Genomic DNA, 17,373 nt, shown 5'->3' on the forward strand with positions numbered 1-17,373 from the left:
AAAGGAAATCCTGGCCTTTGGAAAGATAATAACCCTTCAAGTTTTAATTACCAATGTGTCTGATTTCTGTCCTTCCTGTCAAACCTCTCAGAAGCCCCCTTTAGTAGGGCCCTCTGCTGTCTTCATAAAATCAGGGTTATGTTACTAAGAAACAAGAGGACTACAGTCATTGGGTAGATAACTAGTAGTTTACACGTTACAAATTTGAACTTTACTGGGAGTAATGAAGGATTACAAATGATTGAAATTTCCTGTTAAAAAGATAATTCTGGCTGCAGTGTAGAAAACACACTGGAAGAGGGTGTGCTCCAGACAGACAGACAGACATAACACAATAATCCATGCAAGCGATAACAGTGGCCCAAAAGATAGTGGTAATGATTAGTTTCACTGGGTTGAGGCTGAGTATAAACAAGTGACATTCATTCAATAAGTATTAAATGTCAGCGTTTAACATGTGTAAGACACAGAGTTTGGTCTTGGGGGTGCGGTAGTAGCACACACAGACACACACACAAAAGACCCAGTCTTGCTCTTAGGGAGTTCGGGCTCTCCTGGGGCCCAAAGGTAAGACTGCAACTAGGACTTGAGGAAGGAGTTAATATCCTGTTAAGAAAGGTCACAAGGTATTTGCCTGGAGGAAGTGGTTCTGAGCTGAGATCTGAAGGCGGAGTAGGAGTAGTTTAGGGGAAGAATGGCTGGAAGGACTCCTTGTAGAGATGCATTGATTGGAGGGGACTGGAGTGGATGTCTGGAAACCAGGAGATGGTTGCAACTATCCAGATAAAAATGGGATAGGGTGGAGGTGGGGGGTGTAGAAAAGTGGAAGGAATGAAGAGATGTTGGGGAGGCAAAATTCAAAATATTTATAGATAGGCGGGTGTGAGAGAAGACTGGCTGAAAGGCGTCACCATTGCTTCTGCCTTGTGCAGCAGGATGCTTCGGAGGGTTCTTCATCCACATGGAGAATTTAGGAGAGGGCCAGATTTGGGAAGTTGGTCATAAATTGGGTTTTGGACATGTTGAGTTTGAGGTGCTTTGAAGACCAAGAGGACATTTTGAGTAAGCATTTGGACCTGTGAGTGTGGGATTTAGAAGAAACGATTAGATTGGAAGATCAGTACATGAGTTATCAGTGTATAGGTGATGAGCATGCTATGGGTGCCAGGGAACTTACCCAGGGAAAGATGGATGAAAGGAGGGTTATAGGACCTAGCCTTAAGGAACATTAAGTCATTTTTCATATTAGGAAAAATAAATCATCCCACCTCCCTTCATACATCAAACCACCCATGGGATCAGTGACCTTCAGCCTAAATCTCAAAGCTCTCTGTGCAGTTCAGGCTGAGTGACAGGGCTGCAGGCTTCCCAATAGCTCCATTTTGCTTCCATCCCTGCAGGGGGCCGTTGTAAGTGACAGTTCTTAAGTGCTTTTCCTAGCACTGCTGAAAAACTGGTGGGAGTTCTGTGCCTCTTTTGTCTAAAAGTCTGTGTCCAAGTTGAGATCATCCACTAAGCTGGGCCAGGGCCGAGCCTCATGTTAAATTTTGTGGTTTTTCTGTGTTGCCAATGACTTCACTGTACACAGAAGACACGGTCTTCTCAACCTCCTGACTTCAGCGGCTGAGCCTTCTCCTGGGCTGTACTGCATGATATCTGCAGCTCAGCTCTGCAGGGTTTTCAGTTCCTGGGATCCCCCAACTCCCCATCCAGGGTGAATGGTGGGAAGCTAGCCTGGCCTGTTTGCTGTCAACATGTCAACAACCCTGGGCATACGGTGCTAATGGGGGCAGGGAGCCTGGCTGGGGAGAGAGAGCTACAGCATTCTGGAGAGGTGGAATTGTTAGTGAGCCTACGGGGAGCCTTCGGTTCAGCTGCTATGAGCCCCAGCCCTGCCTGGGAAAATCTAGGGTCAGCTGAGACCCCAGGACCACTTCCTGTTTGGACAATGATCTCTTCTTCTGCCAAACCACAGGGCCTTGGCTGGCCCTCAGAGCCAGCATCTCCAGCCGACTGTTTTTTTGTGGCCACAGAAGGCCCTTAGAGATGGGGGTGATGACTTGGTGCCAACTCCGAGGCAAGCAGCCCAGCTTTCAGCCTCTAAACCACAGTGTGGCATCTTCTGTCTGTGGCACAGGCTTGTCATAGACCCTGAAGCAGAGGGAAGAAGACAGCCTCCTCCTATAGAATCCTGTGCTGTGGAGGGGCCACATCTCAGTGGAAGATTCCCTGGACGGCTCACACTGCAGCCGTCCCCAGGAGTGCACAAGACTTGATACTGTGAACAGCACAGCAGTATGGGGACAACGTGGAATGATGTTATGATGTTGTCAAGTTTGTTTGTTCATCTGGACATTACTGAGCCCCTACTCTGTGCTAGCTTCCTTGCTTAGGCGACAGAAATACTAATGTGGCCAAGAGTTCTTCCAGGAAGGGACAATGTCACAGATAATGGAAATATAAAGCACCAGAGGGAGAAGGTAAGCCTTCTCTGGGGGTGGCTGGATCTTGAGTGATGGGGACAGGCAATTTCAAAAGAAAACAAAGCATAGAAGTACAAAGTAATCATTATCATAATTGCAACTACCTTAACATTTTCTTTGAAGTTGGTGGTGTGGACTCGAGTTCTGATTCATTGTGATCTTAGGCAGTTATCTCGGTTTATGTACCTCAGTTTACTCATCTGTAACATGGAGATAATAGTACCTTCTTCATAGAGTGGGCTTCCTCGGTAGCTCAGGGGTAGAGAATCTGCCTACAATGCAGGAACTGCAGGAGATGCAGGTTCAGTCCCTGGGTCAGGAAGATCCCCTGGAGGAGGGCATGGCAACCCACTCCAGTGTTTTTGCCTGGAGAATCCCATGGACAGAGGAGCCTGGCAGGTTATAGTCCATAGGGTTGCAAAGAGTCAGACATGACTGAAGTGACTTAGCACGCACTCAGAGGTATGCACCTCATAGAGTTTCTTTGAGTAAAGGTTTGCAGAAGTTACTAAGCACTTACTCCATTCCAGATTCTACATGCACCTAATTTCTGATCCTTACAATAACCCTGAAAGTAGGTTCATCCATTTACAGAGCAGGAAGTGTGGCACTCAGATTGCTCATGCTCATATGGACTAAAGGCTGGGGGTGGGGATTTGAACCCATGTCTGTACCACATCTAAGCTCAAAGTCTTCCTTCTGTTCCATGTCTAGTGGGTCAGGAGCACTGGATGTAGGTAGAATGAGGGTATACTGAGATGAAGACATCTTTTTGACTCTTCCTCTCTGGTTGCTCAAGGGTATATCTAGACCTGGTGGACACCAAATTTGGCTCTTCAGATCCAAAATGGTTGTGAGTTTTACCAAGAGACTACAAAGCCCATCATGAATGTGCACCTGATTAGGCAGGTGGAAAAACCAAAGCAAGAATTGTTTGGAACTCCTCCAACTTAAGCCAGCACAGAAGGGGAGAGGTAGAAAAAGATTTTAACAGATCCTTTGCAAAAGAAAATATACAAATGACCAACAAATACATGAAAAGATGTTCAACATTACTAAGTACTAAGGAAATGCAAATTAAAACCACAGTGAGATACCACTACACACACACCTTCGTGGTAAAAACTAAAAAGACCCCCAAGTTAAATGTTCACTGGGATGTGGAGCAATAGGAATTCTCATACATTGTTGATACAAGTATGAAATGATACCTTCTGGAGAAAGATCTAGCAGTTTCTTATAAAATTAAACATATGTTCTCTTTCACCATTCGTAAATATTTATCCAAAAGAAATGTTAAGCTTATTTCTACAAAGTAACGTGTATAGCAGCCTAGCTCATAAGAACTAAAAACTTGAAAGAGCTCAGGTGTACATGGACAGAACAGATAAACTATGGTATATTCAGTCAATGTATGAATGATATACAGCAATGAAAGAAACAAACTGCTGATACATGCAAGACTATGAATGATTCGACAGAACATTATTCCCATGAAAGAAGTCTTTTACAAAAAACTGTACATAGTATATGATGATTTCATTTATACAGAGCTCTAGAACAGATTAATCCATTTTGTGGAGAAAAATCAAAACAGTGGTTGCACCTGGAAGTCAGGGGCACAGGGGTCGACTAGCAAGGGGCATTAGCCAACTTTCAGGGGTTTTACGAGCGTATCTGGATAGGATATGTGTATCCATTGGATTCAATGGATGTGCACTTCGGAGTTGAACATTCGTGTTTGTAAATTTTACATCAAAAGAAAAATGTTAACAGGTATTGAACTCTAGTTAATCATGTGCATGCTAAACTATTTAAAGAGAAGTGTCCTTATGTCTGAAATCTCTTTGAAATGCATCAAAACATAGGATGAATTGTGGGAGTTAGACTGATAATAAGAGAAGTATAGTAAAATGATAATGGTGGCTTCTAGGTGATGGGGAAACAGGTGTTCATTGTTAACAGGTATTCATCCTTTCATCTTTGTTGTGTGTTTGAAATTTTTCATAATAAACGGGAGGGTTATTTGAGGGTTTTGCGGGGAAGTTTTGCACCATAAGGGCTGGCTAGGCTTAGGACCGAGCAAATAGAGACAAGAAGCTACTGGAGGCAGGGGCCCGGCTGTGGGACCTCGCAGAAGAAATAACCATTTTCAGTCTGCTTCTTCAACTCTCACGGAGGCACAATAGCAGCCGTGGCTAAGCACTTTATCGTAGGGAAAGGGGTCCACAATCCAGACCCCAATCGGTTGTGCCCCGTCAGCTCCGCTTTACACACACACTGTCTTGAAGGGCATATCCAGGTTGTCGTTGTGATAGCTGCACCCCGACTTCCGGGATAGCACCGGAAGTCACTTATCTTCCGCTCTTCCTATTGGAGGCCGCCCTTTCGCAGGGGTGGGGCCACTGGGAGGTGGAAGCAGCCGCAGGCATGGCGGCGCCCGTGAGGATTTTCCTGCTGGTGCTGCTGCTTCTGGGACCGGGCGGCTGGGGCCGGGCGGAGCCCCCACGCGACAGCCTGCGAGAGGAGCTAGTCATCACCCCGCTGCCTTCAGGGGACGTAGCCGCCACATTCCAGTTCCGCACGCGCTGGGATTCGGAGCTGCAGCGGGAAGGAGGTGAGGAGAGGATACTGACGGTAGAACCCTGTGGCACCTGCTGGGAGTGGGGTGGAGGCCAGCCTTGGGGCCAGGCACTGACCCCACGGTGAAGTTCTGATCCCGGGGCGTGGGTCCTTGGTGGAAGGGTGGGGCAGTTTTTGAGGAATCACATTGTACCAGTGATGAAACTGGGGCCCCGGGAGGGCTGACTTTGCGGTGGTCTCTCCGCAGCGCCATGCTACCGCTCTAAACCTTTAGTTAGCACCTTCCGTGGACAGCATTGATAAGGATGCTGTTGACAATTACCGTTTATCCTGCGTGCTGGGCATGGTGCTGAGTTGAGTGAACGGTTACAGGGAAGAAATTGGAGATATAGAGAGATAAAGGCACCGGTCCAAGATCACATTGCTTAGTCAGTGACTGACTGGTCAGGAATTTAGATTCCTCTGACCCCAGAGCTGGGGTGTATTTATTGTTTCTTTGGGGTGGCTGAGAGCCCTCCCTCCAGGATCGTCACTCACCTGCTGTCTCTTCTCCAGTGTCTCACTATAGGCTCTTCCCCAAAGCCTTGGGGCAGTTGATCTCCAAGTATTCTCTCCGGGAACTACACCTGTCCTTAACCCAAGGCTTCTGGAGGACTCGATACTGGGGGACACCCTTCTTGCAGGCCCCATCAGGGGCAGAGCTGTGGGCTTGGTTCCAAGACACCGTCACCGAGTGAGTGCCCACCTTGAGGCCTGTGGCAGGCTGTGGCGGGAACGTGGCATGGCAAGTGTTGTCATCTTACCACTGCCCTTTGGGGGAAGCAGTTCCATGGGGGTAAAGCTGCACTGGAAGTAAGAAGTATTATGGCCTAGTGGCATTCTTCACTTTGCTTAATATGTTTCCTTCCCCTGATACATCCAGACCTGTGGTTGCATGTATCTACGGAGATAGATAACAGTTATCTGCAGCCTACTTGGATGTAAGGCACTGGAAAGCTGTGGCAAACCAGACAACCTTTTAAAGACATTCATTCACATAATGATAAAATGCCACAAGAGCCAAATAAAATATATGTGGGCTAGAATTGGCCTGCAAGACATCATATCTCTGTATTCGAGAAATTACTGTTTTTTAGGAGAAGGCAATGGCACCCCACTCCAGTACTCTTGCCTGAAAAATCCCATGGACGGAGGAGCCTGGTAGGCTGCAGTCCATGGGGTCTCGAAGAGTTGGACACGACTGAGCGACTTCACTTTCACTTTTCACTTTCATGCATTGGAGAAGGAAATGGCAACCCACTCCAGTGTTCTTGCCTGGAGAATCCCAGGGACAGGGAGCCTGGTGGGCTGCCGTCTATGGGGTCACACAGAGTCAGACACGACTGAAGTGACTTAGCAGCAGCAGCAGCAGCAGCAGCAGCAGGGGATGGACGGGTTAGGTACTGTGACTGGACCAGGTGCCTGTGTGCTCAGTCACTCAGTTGTATCGGACTCTTTGCAACCCCATGGACTGTAGCCTGCCAGGCTCCTCTGCCCAAGGGATTTTCCAGGCAAGAATACTGGAATGGGTTATCATTTCCTACTGCAGGAGATCTTCCTGACCCAGGGATGGAACCTGCATCTCTTGCATCTCCTGAATTGGCAGGTGGATTCTTTACCATTGCCCCACCTGGGAAGCCCAAATTCTCTTAATCTCACTATGGGAAATCAGCACGTATGTATAATTTAAAAAATTTGGGGGGGACTTCCCTGGTGGTCCAGTGGGTAAGACTTCATCTTCCAATGCAAGGGGTATGGGTTCCATCCCTAGTCGGGGAGCTAAGAACCCACATGCCTCATGGCTAAAAAAAACCAAAACATAAAAGAGAAGCAATACTGTAACAAATTCAATAAAGACTTTAAAAGTGGTCCATATTAAAAAAAAACAAACAAAACTTAAAAAAAAAATTTAGGGCCTTACCTGAGAGTGGTGGGGACTGTGGCAGGCTGGAGAGCTTGGGAGGACAGCTGCCACTCAGCCTCGATGGATTGTTGTCATGTGGGAACAGAGACTTACTGTTGTCAAATACTCTCATTTTTTCCAGAAATCTGGATTTTAATGTGAAAATTGGTAAGCTTAAGTATCAGCAAGTGACTTAAAAATTTAAGAAATGCCTATGGGTTAATGTTGTGCACAGCAAATGGAACATGGCTATGGTTTGCATAGCATTTTCAGGCTTCCAGTTTGCAGTCTTTATTTGAGGCATAAGGATTGGAGCAGTTGGAAAGCTCTGAATCCAGGACTGTTGAAAAACCCCAGGCTAGCTCTACAGTGGTATCAAATGAAGAGCAAACCCCTACACTGGCCAGGGCTTCCTCTCTTGCCTGAACTCAGGCTTCCTTGCCTTTTATCCCAACTGCTCTGCTGTCACTGTCTCCCCTCATAATTGCCTGTAGTGTGGAGGTGATGTTCACAAATCTACTTTTATTCTATTATTTCTATAAAGAGCAAATCTGTTTTGCTGTTTCTTTAAAGAAAAAAAAAACACCTAATTTAATTCGATGTTTCTCTGGGGTCCTAGGATGCTTATTTTCTCTTGTTCCATGAGCCTTTGTAGATGTAAGACTTCCCATCCTGAGGGTAGAACCAGGACTCACCAGGGTGTTCACAGGAAAGTAGGTTGTTTTGCCCAGTGGAGCACAACTCAGGGTGGATCAGTGAGCTGATCTCGGCCCCCGGGGTGTGGGGCACTTTGTATAGCGTGGGGTGTACGTGGGTGACCCAGCCTTGCTCCCTGCCCTCAGGTTGCTCTCAGCCTAGTCGAGGAGAAAAGATGCTTACGACAAGGTTCTGTTGCCACCCAGCCATTTCCCTGAAGGGCCCGTGAAAGGCAGGGACGGTCAGAATGGCAACAGTGCGGCAGGAAGCTGTGGTTGAGGAGGGCGGGAACGCTGCCTGGAGGAGGGAACACCCTGGAAGGGGAGCATAAGGCACTACGAGGTGCGAAGAGGAGCCACCTAAGCAGGGGCCGGCGGGGATGCAGGGATGTTCAGAGGAGAGGGAGGAGGAAGGGGCTGATAGGGGAGACCTGGGCTGCAGGCCCAGCGGGGGCGGTTGCGGCTCCAGCAGCTGGCCGGCCTCACGGTTTGGCAGCCAGCTGCAGGCTCTGAGCGAGGGGGCAGGCGCAGCCCCGGGACAGTGAGCGGGTTTGTGTCTCCATCCAGTGTGGATGAGTCCTGGAAGGAGCTCAGTAACGTCCTATCGGGGATCTTCTGCGCCTCTCTCAACTTCATCGACTCCACCAACACGGTCACGCCCACCGCCTCCTTCAAACCCCTGGGGCTGGCCAATGGTGAGACTGCCCCACGGCCCCCTCCTTCTTCCTGTGCCCTCTCACTCCTTTGCCTCCTTTCCTCTCTGCTTGCTCCTCCCTCTGCGGGGCCAGGTCATAAATCTCCAGGGTGGGCAGGCCCTCCCCCCACCCCCCAGGAAGACGTCTCTGCGTTGCTTTCTCCCGAAGGGACAAGGGACGAAGGGACGAGGCTGTTCCACACTCCTCCCCCAGCATAGACTGTGAGAGCGGTGGTGCTGGAGAGTGTGTGCAGGTCCTGAGGAGCAGGGCCCCAAGGCTCCCCCCAGCCAGGCTCCTGTCTCCCTCAGGCACGGACCACTCCTTCCTGCGCTACGCGGTGCTGCCACGAGAGGTCGTCTGCACCGAGAACCTCACCCCATGGAAGAAGCTCTTGCCCTGCAGCTCCAAGGTGAGGCCCAAGGGACCTGAATGTGGGTGGGAGCCCCAGAGAGTGGATGGCGTGGGCTGATGCCCCCTCCCTGCTCGACAGATAACCTCGGCCCCACACCCAGGCGCATCACTGTGCAGGGCACTGACCTTTCCTCTCACGCCACCTCTTCCAGGCAGGCCTCTCGGTGCTGCTGAAGGCTGATCGCCTGTTCCACACGAGCTACCACTCCCAGGCAGTGCATATCCGCCCTGTTTGCAGAGTAAGTCTTGGGGAACAGGAGACAGGGGCCATCCCGGGGCTGTGAGAGAAGGTGCAGGTAAAGCACATCGCCCAGTGTCTGTCGAGGGCTGAGCCAGTGGTCAGTGGGAGATGTGATGATGACAGTCCAGGGATTTGGTCACACACCGAGGAAACCTAGTGGTTGCCTGTCAAGCTGTCACTTAATCTTTGTCGTGGAGCCTGGTGGTTATGAGCCATAGCTGTGTGGGTACATCTGCTAGCTCAGCCACTTTCTAGCTGACTTGACCTTGAGTGGGTCACTTTATCTCCCTGGTTTTCTCATCCGTTAAATGAGAATAATTGTAGTATCAGTTCATCCAGTTGTTGGCAACGGTTCATCCCACTGATGCGCAGGATGCTGCTGGCACAGGGTCAAGTGCTCAGTATGGAGTGGTAGCAAATTGATGGACAGGGAGATACGGAATAGAGGAGGGATTGCGTCCAGGTTGCAGTCCCTGGAGCTGTGAGGTTGGCGGGGAGGTAGGTCGTCACTGCTGCTGTCTGGCCCTTGTAGAATGCACGCTGTACCAGCGTCTCCTGGGAGCTGAGGCAGACCCTTTCTGTTGTATTTGATGCCTTCGTCACTGGACAGGGGAAGAAGGGTAAGCTCCCTTGCTCTGGCATCTCCACCCACCCATCGCCAGCCCCGCCCCGTCTGTGTGGAGCAGGCCTAGTCCTGCCCCAGCTCATCCCCACCCTCTCCTCCCCAGACTGGTCCCTCTTCCGGATGTTCTCCCGAACTCTCACCGAGCCCTGCCCCTTGGCTTCGGAGAGCCGAGTCTATGTGGACGTTACCAGCTACGGCCAGGTACTGAGGTCTCCAGCCACACATGTCAGCCCCTTCCCTCCAAGGCCAGCCTGCCCCTCTGCTCGCTTCTCAGCCCTGTCCTTGTGTCCCCAGGACAACGAGACATTGGAGGTGTACCCGCCCCCCCTTACCACATACCAAGACGTCATCCTGGGCACCCGGAAGACCTATGCGGTCTACGACCTGCTGGATGCAGCTGTGGTCAGCAACTCACGCAGCCTCAACATCCAGCTGAAGTGGAAGAGGCCCCCAGAGAATGGTGGGTGGAGGGTGGGCTGCCACGGCCACCACGGGCTACAGCAGGTTCATCTTGTAGGGAAGACTCACAGCCCCATCTCTTCAGGAGACAACAGGCTTGTGTTTAGATCCAGATAACTGGAGTCAGACGTCCTGGTTCTAACACCATCTCTTCTAAGCTCTATGACCTTGAACGTTCCTAACTTCACTGTCTCATGCTGAAAACAGGGATAGTACACCTAACAGGTTAGATGAGATAATTAACAGAAAACATGGAAGTCATTCGTGCATTTGTTCATTTAATTAACAAAAATTTTTTTTTGAAGACACAAATACCCCGATTTCGAGAAACATTAACATACAATAGTTGAAGCAGGCCTCAAACAATTAGTTACAATCATGTTCAGTGTTACCAAGGAAAAGTGTGAAATATTGTGAGAGCACTTGGTTTGGGTTGGAACTGGCAGAAAGCTCAGGCCTTGTTAGTACTCACTAAATAACAGTAGTTCTGTTGTCATTGCTGTGAGTTGGGGAAGACAGGGATGGTTCCAGAATGCAGATTTCCCAGTTCTGGCAAAGCATCTCCACATCGCCTTCTGGCTTTGAGACTCTGAACCTGGCCCAGGGAGTGGATTTGGGAGTGACCCCTCCCCCCTTTTTGTTTTTCTTTAAAGGAGTGGTTAACTGTTGGCTTTTCTCAGCAGAGGCCCCCCCGGTGCCCTTCCTGTACGCCCAGCGGTATGTGAGCGGCTACGGGCTGCAGAGCGGGCAGCTGAGCACGCTGCTGTACAACACCCACCCATACCGGGCCTTCCCTGTGCTGCTGCTGGACACTGTGCCCTGGTACCTGCGGCTGTACGTGCACACGCTCACCATCACGTCCAAGGGCAAGGAGAACAAACCAAGTGAGCACCGAGTCCCCAGCCAGCCCCTCCCCCCACCCCTCCCCCTCTCCCTCCACATCCTCTAACCCCTCAGTTCTCAGGATAATTCCAGAAATACCTTGCAGTCTGCACAGGCATCAGGAGTAGTTTGAGACATAGAGTGACCTCAACAATGCCAGATCTGCAAGTGTTTATAAAGTCAAAGCAGTTAAACCACATAATCCTGGTGACTCTTCCTAGGACGTGATCAAGGCAGGAATTTCCTTATCTTTCTCACTTGCTTCCTCCTCTTTCCTGGAGCTCTATTTTGTTTCGGATGATTCATAGACTCAGGTGGAGAAAGGGCTAGCCAGAAAAACTGAGTATTGGATACAAAGAAGGTGCTGGAGTAGGTGTTTTTGCTTCCTTAGGTGGGTAAAGAGGTGCAGTTTTAAAAATTTGTTTGTTTTTTCTATTATTTTTCTGAGGAGGAGTTAATATTTTCTGAGTGCTTTCTATGAGATGCCAGGCATAGCACAAAAGCACTTGTTTTCCTTCGGAGTGGAGGGAGACTAAGGAACACAGGAGACTCCTTAGGAAGACGTTACAGCACAACCCCAACAGGTAGACTTACAATCTTCTCTAAAGCTCTTTGTGGTTTCCCATATTTTCTAGCCTATGGTTACTAGTTTTACTTATTTTCAGCCCCACTATCTGTACCCCCTTGAAAATCTCTATTTCAAACCTCCCACCTGTATATTTCATGGTGTTTTTGTTTTGTTTTTTATTTATTTTTATTTTTGGCTGCACTGAGTCATCGTTGCTGAGCCCAGGCTTTCTTTAGTGTGGTGAACGGGGGCTCATCTTGAGGTGCTCGGGCTCCGTGTTGTGGCTTCCCTGGCGCAGAGCACAAGCGCTAGGCGCGAGGGCTCAGTGGTTGCAGCGTGTGGGCTTCAGCGGCTGTGGGGCATGGGCTCTCGAGCGCTCAGGCTAAGTAGTTCTGGCACACAGGCTTAGTTGTTCTGTAGCATGTGGGATCTTCCCAGGCCAGATTGAACCTGTGTCCCCTATATTGCCAGGTGGATTCTTAACCACTGGACCACCAGGGAAGTTCCTGTTTTATCTTTGCTTTGGCAGATTTGAAATACATACCCAAATGGAACAGAGTAATGAACTCCCGTGTATGCATTACCCAGCCTCAGCAGTCTCCAGCTTCATATTCCGTTTTTTGTTTGTTGTTGATTTTTTTTCTAGTTTCGTTGAGATACAATTGACATACAGCACAAGATAAGTTCAAGGTGTTCAGCATGCTCATTTGACTTACATCTATCATGAAATGACTGCAGTAAGTTTAATGAACATCCATCATCTCATACAGATACAAAGTTAAAGAAATAGTAAAAAGTTTTTTCCCTTGTGATGAGAACTCTTAAGGATTTACTCTCTTAACAGCTTTCATGTGTAATGTACAACATTAACATATTTATCATGTTCTACATTACATTTCCGAATCTTGTCTTAGAATTGGAAGATTGTACCTTTTGACTGCCTTCATCCAATTCCCTTTCCCCTACCCCTTACCTCTAGTAACAACAAATGTGATCTCTTTTTCTAAGAGTTTGTTTATTTTTGAAGTATAATTGACCTGTAACACTATGCTAGTTCCTGGTAATAGCAAAGTGATTCAGTGTTTCTGTACTTTCCAAAATGATCATCATGATAAGTCTAGTTACCATCTGTCACCATGCAAATATAAGGCATAGCTGTTGACTGTATTCCCCACACTGTACATTTCGTACCTGTGACTCATTTATTTTGCAACTGAAAGTTTGTTCCTCTTGCCCTCCCTCATCTATTTCTCTCCTCCTTCCACCCCTCTCTCCTCGGGCAGTCACCTGCTTATTCTTTATGTCTATGACTACTTCTGTTTGGTTATGTTCATTCTTTTTTTTTTTTTTTTGATTCCCAGTATAAGTGATATCATACAGTATTTGTCTTTGACTTATCTCAGTTAGCCTAATATTTTCTAGCTCATCCATGTTGTTGCAGATGTCAAAATTTCCTTCTTTTTTGTAGCTGAGTGATATTCCACGTCTTCTTTATCTGCTCATCCATCGATGGGCGCTTAGGTCGTTTTCTTAGCTGTTGTAAACAATGCTTCAGTGAACATTGGGGTGCCAGTATCTTTTCAAATTAATGTTTTTGTTTTCTTTGAATAAATACCCAGGAGTGGAATTGCTGGATTGAATGGTAGTTCTGCTTTTAAATTCTGAGGAATCTCCCTGCAGGTGTTGATAGTGGCTGCGCCAATTTACACTCCCAACGCAGTGCACAAGGGCTCCCTTCTCTCCATGTACTCACCAACACTTGTTATTTGTTGTCTTTTTGATGATCCCGAGACGTGTGAGGTGATATCTTATTGTGGTTTTGATTTGCCTTTGTGACGATTAGTGATGTTGAACTATTTTTTCATCTGCCTGTTGGCCAATCTGTATGTCTTCTCTAGAAAAATGTCTATTCAGATCCTCTGCCCATTTTTTTAAACAATTCTTTCTTTTTTGACATTGAGTTGTATAAATATTATGTATATTTTGCGTATTAACCCCTTATTGATATCATTTGCAAGTACCTTCTCCCTTTCAGTAGTCTGTCTTTTCATTTTTCTGGTCGTTTCTTTCACTGTGCAAAAGCTTTTTAGTTTGATGTAACCCCATTTGTTTATTTTTACTTTTGTTTTTCTTGCCTGAGGAGACATATGCAACAAAACATTGCTAGGTCAAAAGGCACACTGCCTGTATTTTCTCCTGGAAGTTTCATCATTTCAGGTTTTACATTTAAGTCTTTAATCCGTTTTGAGTTTATTTTTGTATTTGGTATAAGAAAATAATCCAATTTGATTCTTTTGCATATAGCTGTCTTGTAACACCATTTATTGAAAGGGCTCTCTTTTCCTCATTGTGTATTCTTGTCTCCTTTGATATAGATTAATTGCCCATATAAGTATGGGTTCATTTCTAGGCTCTGTTCTATTCCACAGCTTCCCATCATTTTTGTTTCATCTTTCCCTTTATTTATTTGGTTTGGTTACTTTTTTTGCTGGAGTATCTTAAAACAAATCCTACATATCATATCGATTCACCTTTAAACATCTCTAACAGGTAAGGGGCTTAAAAATATGTATAACCTATTCTTATCACTCCTATTTCCCCCAGTGGTCTTGAAAATAACTTTATAATTGATTTGAATTGGGTAAAAATAAGGTGCTCACATTATATTTGCTTGATAAGCTCCTAAATTTCTCTCTTTCTCTTTTTAGATTAATAGACTTACTTTTTAAAGAGCAGTTTTAAGTTTACAGAAAAGTTGAGCAGAAAGTACGGGGTTCCCATATACACTTCCCTTCACCCCCATTTCCCGTTATTCCCGCCTTGATTGGTGTGGTCCTCTTACATCTCTTTTAATCTGTAAAACAGTTCCCAGTGGTTTTTTAAAAATTGACTTGTTGGCAAAACTGGGTCATTTGTTGGATAGGATGTTCTACATTCTGGTTGGCCCATGTTTAACATGTTCCTCGATCCTCTGTGTATTCTTGAGTATCAGTGGTTAGTTTTAGAAACTTGATTAGATTCAGGTCTCATATTTTTGGCAAGAAACCTTCCCAGGTGGTTCTGTGGACTCTCTGTTGCATCATGGGAGGCACTGGACGTCTGGTGGCCCAGTTTTCATGATGTGAAGATGGAAGAGGTTGAGCATATCCTGGAACAGCTGCCCTGGAAACACCTTTTCCCTTCCCTGCCCTCCTCCTCCCTTCCGGGGGCCTGGCTGACTTTGTGATCCAGATTCCCCCTCCTCGGCTCCCCAGTCCCAGCCCCAAGGCCTGGACAGGTAGGGACAAGTGGTGCAGGCGGGCTGAGCCCTGGAGAGAGCTCTGGGTGCCCTGTCGGTCCCCAGGTTACATCCACTATCAGCCTGCCCAGGACCGGATGCAGCCCCACCTCCTGGAGATGCTGATTCAGCTGCCGGCCAGCTCCATCACCAAGGTCTCCATCCAGTTTGAGCGGGCACTGCTTAAGTGGACCGAGTACACCCCAGACCCCAACCATGGCTTCTATGTCAGGTGGGCTCCCCTCACCTGCCGCCCCCGCCCTCCTGGCCCACCCTTTCCACCACTCTCCCTGGTGGAGGAGTGTGAGGAACACAGCTCACGGAGTATCTGTCTGCTTCTCTGCAGCCCATCTGTCCTCAGCGCCCTCGTGCCCAGTGTGGTGGCAGCCAAACCCGGGGACTGGGAAGAGAGCCCCCTCTTCAACAGCCTGTAAGTGTGAGCCCGGCCGCTGGCGTCCAGGTGGCACCTGCACAGGGTTCAGGCTCCTGCGGGCTGGCCTGGGGCTAGAGGTTGTGTTTGCAAAGTAATAAGTAGATTGGCCCTGTCCTAATTCAAACCCCAGTGGTCTGTACTGTTAGTATAGTCTTTATGAAATGATCCTAGAGAGCTGCTAGGAGATCAGAAGGTGAGAAGTGCAGGACGTTTACTCATCGGTTCTCTTACAAATATGGAACTGAGCACTTATCAGATGCTGGGTACTTCAGAGAGCTCCACGTGGACAGCACTGGACAAAATGGACTTGCCCCTCCCTGCTCATGGGCACAGTCTAGAGAGGAACTGCTGGGGAGTAATGTGTTGGGTAATCCAGGAAGGCTGCCTGGGGGAGATGACCTGTAGGCCGAGACCAGATGGCTCAGGAAGAGGCAGCCCAGTGAAGGCAGGGTCCCTTTCCTCTCCCTCATCGTAGCTCTCCTTTGATCAGATAATCTGTATTGAGCTTTAAAAGGCTATGAGGCTAAGAAAGCTTTGAAAATGCTTCGCACTGACGTTGGCCCAAGTGGCCAGAGAGAGGGGATGGGTTGGGTGGGGTGAGACGTGGGGAAGCAGCCAGCCCTGCCTCACTGCTCGCTCCCGACCCCCAGCTTCCCAGTCTCTGACAGCTCTAGCTACTTTGTGCGGCTCTACACGGAGCCACTGCTGGTGAGCCTCCCCACGCCGGACTTCAGTATGCCCTACAACGTCGTCTGCCTCACGTGCACCGTGGTGGCCGTGTGCTACGGCTCCTTCTACAACCTCCTCACCCGCACCTTCCAGATCGAGGAGCCCAGGAAGGGCGGCCTGGTGAAGCGGCTGGCCAACCTCATCCGGCGTGCCCGAGGTGTCCCCCCACTCTGAGGCGAGTCCCGCTCACAGTTGGGCTGCAGTTTCTCTTGAGAGGGGTGTGGTGGCTGACCCCCCCCCTCCCCATGCCCCCAAGGCTCTTCCTGCCACTTGCCCTCCCCCGAGGAGGCTTTTGAACCAAACTGTCTCTTGGATTGGGCCAGGGCCTAGAGCTTCAATGTTTAGGACAGTAGCCATGAGTTAAATGTGGCTTTTGAATTTAATTTAAATTGAAAATGCATTTCCTTATCCATACTGAGTGCATTTCAAGTGCTCAGTAACCAGAGGTGATTAGTGGCTGCTGTACCGGACATCATGGGGACAAATGTTCCCGCCACTGCAGAAAGTTCTGTTGGATGGTGCCCGCCTGGATAATAGGATGTGCTCAAATATTCGTACCACTGTGTGGTAGGTGGAGATTACTGGTTGTGGAATAAAAAGTGTCTGGTTCCTTGGTTGGTTATCTCCTGTCCTTGAGGCCTGGGGACAGCTGGGGCCAGAGAGTGTTTGGCAGGTACCGGAACTGGATCTCCTGTCCGATCCCCTCCCCAGCCAAAAAAACAACCAACCAACCAACCAACCAAAGGCCCCTGCCTCCTCCCACCCCTGCCAGAAATTCCTTCTCATCTCCTGCTTCCCTCCGCCCCTGGCATCCTCTTCTGACTGGTTCCCAGAACTCCCTGGGTTTGACGGGGAGTGTTTATGTCAGCATCTCCACAGCCATGAAAGTGAATCATCCTGTGCCTTTTAGGAGCCCTGAGAGCCAGCCCCCTACCACCAGGGATCGCGCTGGAGAGCCGCTGGAGACACAGAAGAGCTTTGGGTGCCCATTTTCCAACCAGACTGTGTGTTGCAGCCACTTGGGGCTCTTGTGAAATAATGCAGGTTCCTGGGATCCAGACCCGTGAATTCAGTCAGTTTGGGTGGAGCCCAGCCTTTCAGTTTTTATCTGGCTCCTCAGGAGTTTGTGTTCTGGGTGGTCCTCAGACCACCCACAGGCTTTGAAGCCCTTGGGTTGAAGCCTGCCCCTGCCCACGTCCTGGCTGTGTAACCCCAGATTCCTGTGAAACAAGTCCTCTGGCAAGTGTCTGCCCTGCCCCCACCTTCGTTCTCTTCCTCTGACGCATTTGTCAAGTGTATACATTACTGGTCTGCCCCTCCCTCTCCCAGTTCTCCCATCCGTCTTTTGGT

The 17,373-nt window shown here is 48.6% G+C and overlaps 1 protein-coding gene across 2 annotated transcripts; it reads left to right on the forward strand.

Annotated features, from left to right (window-relative positions):
• The first annotated feature begins 4,868 nt into the window (after window positions 1–4,868).
• On the forward strand, window positions 4,869–16,637 carry PIGT (phosphatidylinositol glycan anchor biosynthesis class T). Of its 2 annotated transcripts, none has more exons than XM_070381794.1 (12): window positions 4,869–5,100; window positions 5,622–5,799; window positions 8,271–8,398; window positions 8,707–8,807; window positions 8,962–9,048; window positions 9,583–9,670; window positions 9,779–9,876; window positions 9,970–10,135; window positions 10,815–11,018; window positions 14,928–15,093; window positions 15,208–15,291; window positions 15,945–16,637. In XM_070381794.1, the coding sequence occupies exons 1-12, from the start codon at window positions 4,914–4,916 to the stop codon at window positions 16,195–16,197; spliced, it is 1,740 nt and encodes a 579-aa protein (XP_070237895.1). In that variant the 5' UTR covers window positions 4,869–4,913; the 3' UTR covers window positions 16,198–16,637. The 2 variants fall into 2 exon arrangements, with proteins under 2 accessions (XP_070237895.1, XP_005893684.1); XM_005893622.3 differs by having other exon boundaries at window positions 10,818–11,018.
• Window positions 16,638–17,373: the final 736 nt, after the last annotated feature.

Source organism: Bos mutus, chromosome 13 (assembly GCF_027580195.1).
Source record: "Bos mutus isolate GX-2022 chromosome 13, NWIPB_WYAK_1.1, whole genome shotgun sequence".
NCBI lineage: Eukaryota > Metazoa > Chordata > Mammalia > Artiodactyla > Bovidae > Bos > Bos mutus.

Excerpts from the sequence above, each read along its gene's own strand:
- PIGT (XM_070381794.1), top strand. The coding sequence starts at position 4,914 with ATGGCGGCGCCCGTGAGGATTTTCCTGCTGGTGCTGCTGCTTCTGGGA. Across the intron at positions 9,671-9,778 it reads CACTGGACAGGGGAAGAAGG|ACTGGTCCCTCTTCCGGATG; the intron begins GTAAGCTCCCTT and ends TCTCCTCCCCAG. Across the intron at positions 15,094-15,207 it reads AACCATGGCTTCTATGTCAG|CCCATCTGTCCTCAGCGCCC; the intron begins GTGGGCTCCCCT and ends GCTTCTCTGCAG.